This window comes from Octopus bimaculoides, chromosome 5 (assembly GCF_001194135.2).
Source record: "Octopus bimaculoides isolate UCB-OBI-ISO-001 chromosome 5, ASM119413v2, whole genome shotgun sequence".
Lineage (NCBI taxonomy): Eukaryota > Metazoa > Mollusca > Cephalopoda > Octopoda > Octopodidae > Octopus > Octopus bimaculoides.
In genome coordinates this window covers 127,105,352-127,106,205 of record NC_068985.1, presented here as the reverse complement: position 1 = coordinate 127,106,205, position 854 = coordinate 127,105,352, and the positions used below count along the sequence as shown (strand labels likewise).

General features: G+C 26.3%; 1 protein-coding gene across 2 annotated transcripts in view; it reads right to left on the bottom strand.

Moving 5' to 3' along the window:
• The window catches only part of LOC106871245 (peptidyl-prolyl cis-trans isomerase-like 1), an 82,051-nt gene that overhangs the window by 77,290 nt on the left and 3,907 nt on the right, over positions 1-854 (bottom strand). Inside the window, exon 1 of one of the 2 annotated variants that reach the window (XM_052968003.1) lies at positions 289-413. The exons of the other annotated variant lie outside the window; for it this stretch is intronic. Within the exon in view, the coding sequence (XP_052823963.1) occupies positions 289-398 (110 nt within the window). The 5' untranslated portion in view covers positions 399-413. Of the gene's footprint in view, positions 1-288; positions 414-854 lie in introns of those variants that run through there. 2 annotated transcript variants of the gene reach the window in all.

Below are 854 nucleotides of genomic sequence, written 5' to 3'. Positions count from 1 at the left end.
TATATATATATATATATAGAAATATATATATATATATATGTATAAGGATTTACTTTTCGTAATGAAATAAAAAAACCAAGGCTGTGTAAAATATAGAACATTTATAAATAGAAGATCTTACAGCTGTTTCCAGCATATTTATTATATCCCTTCATCGGAGATGGTGTGAGAGGATAGTTAAGCAATAGTTAGTTTAGTTAAGATAGGAAATAGAGAATGAATGTAGGGAATATTGTATTTGTAAATCCATTGTTTAAGCAAAATGGTATACATATAAGATTCCAATACCTTGTGAGTAAAATCCAATAGTCTTTAAGATTGGTCATTGCATTTGTAAATCCATTATTAAGATTCCAATACCCTATGAGTAAAATCCAACAGTCTTTGAAATCGGTCATTCTAAATACAGAGTTTATACAAAGTGTTATTGAATCAAGGGTTCTGTTTCAAAGCGACACTTTAAACAGAACCCTTGATTCAATGTGGTGAACAATTATTTATTAACAAATTGGTCATCTACACTTCTTACAACTGTTTCAATGAATAATCAATAATTTAATTGTAAATTTGTACATTAAATTTGCATTTATGTGACGTGAGCATAATTTCATCAGAGAAAAAAAAAAAGATGTATTTTGGGATGTTACATGTGGATCTATCAATTCATTTCAGCAGATTAAATATTATGGTTTATGATTTGTACTATTATATGCTCAGGTGAAGAGTTTACAGATTGATTAGAATATGATTAGGGATAAAGTAAAGTAAATAAAACGAGAACAATAAATAAAGTAAAAATAGAGATGATTGAGGAAAGATAAATATAAATAAGGTAAATTTATAGTTAATAAAAA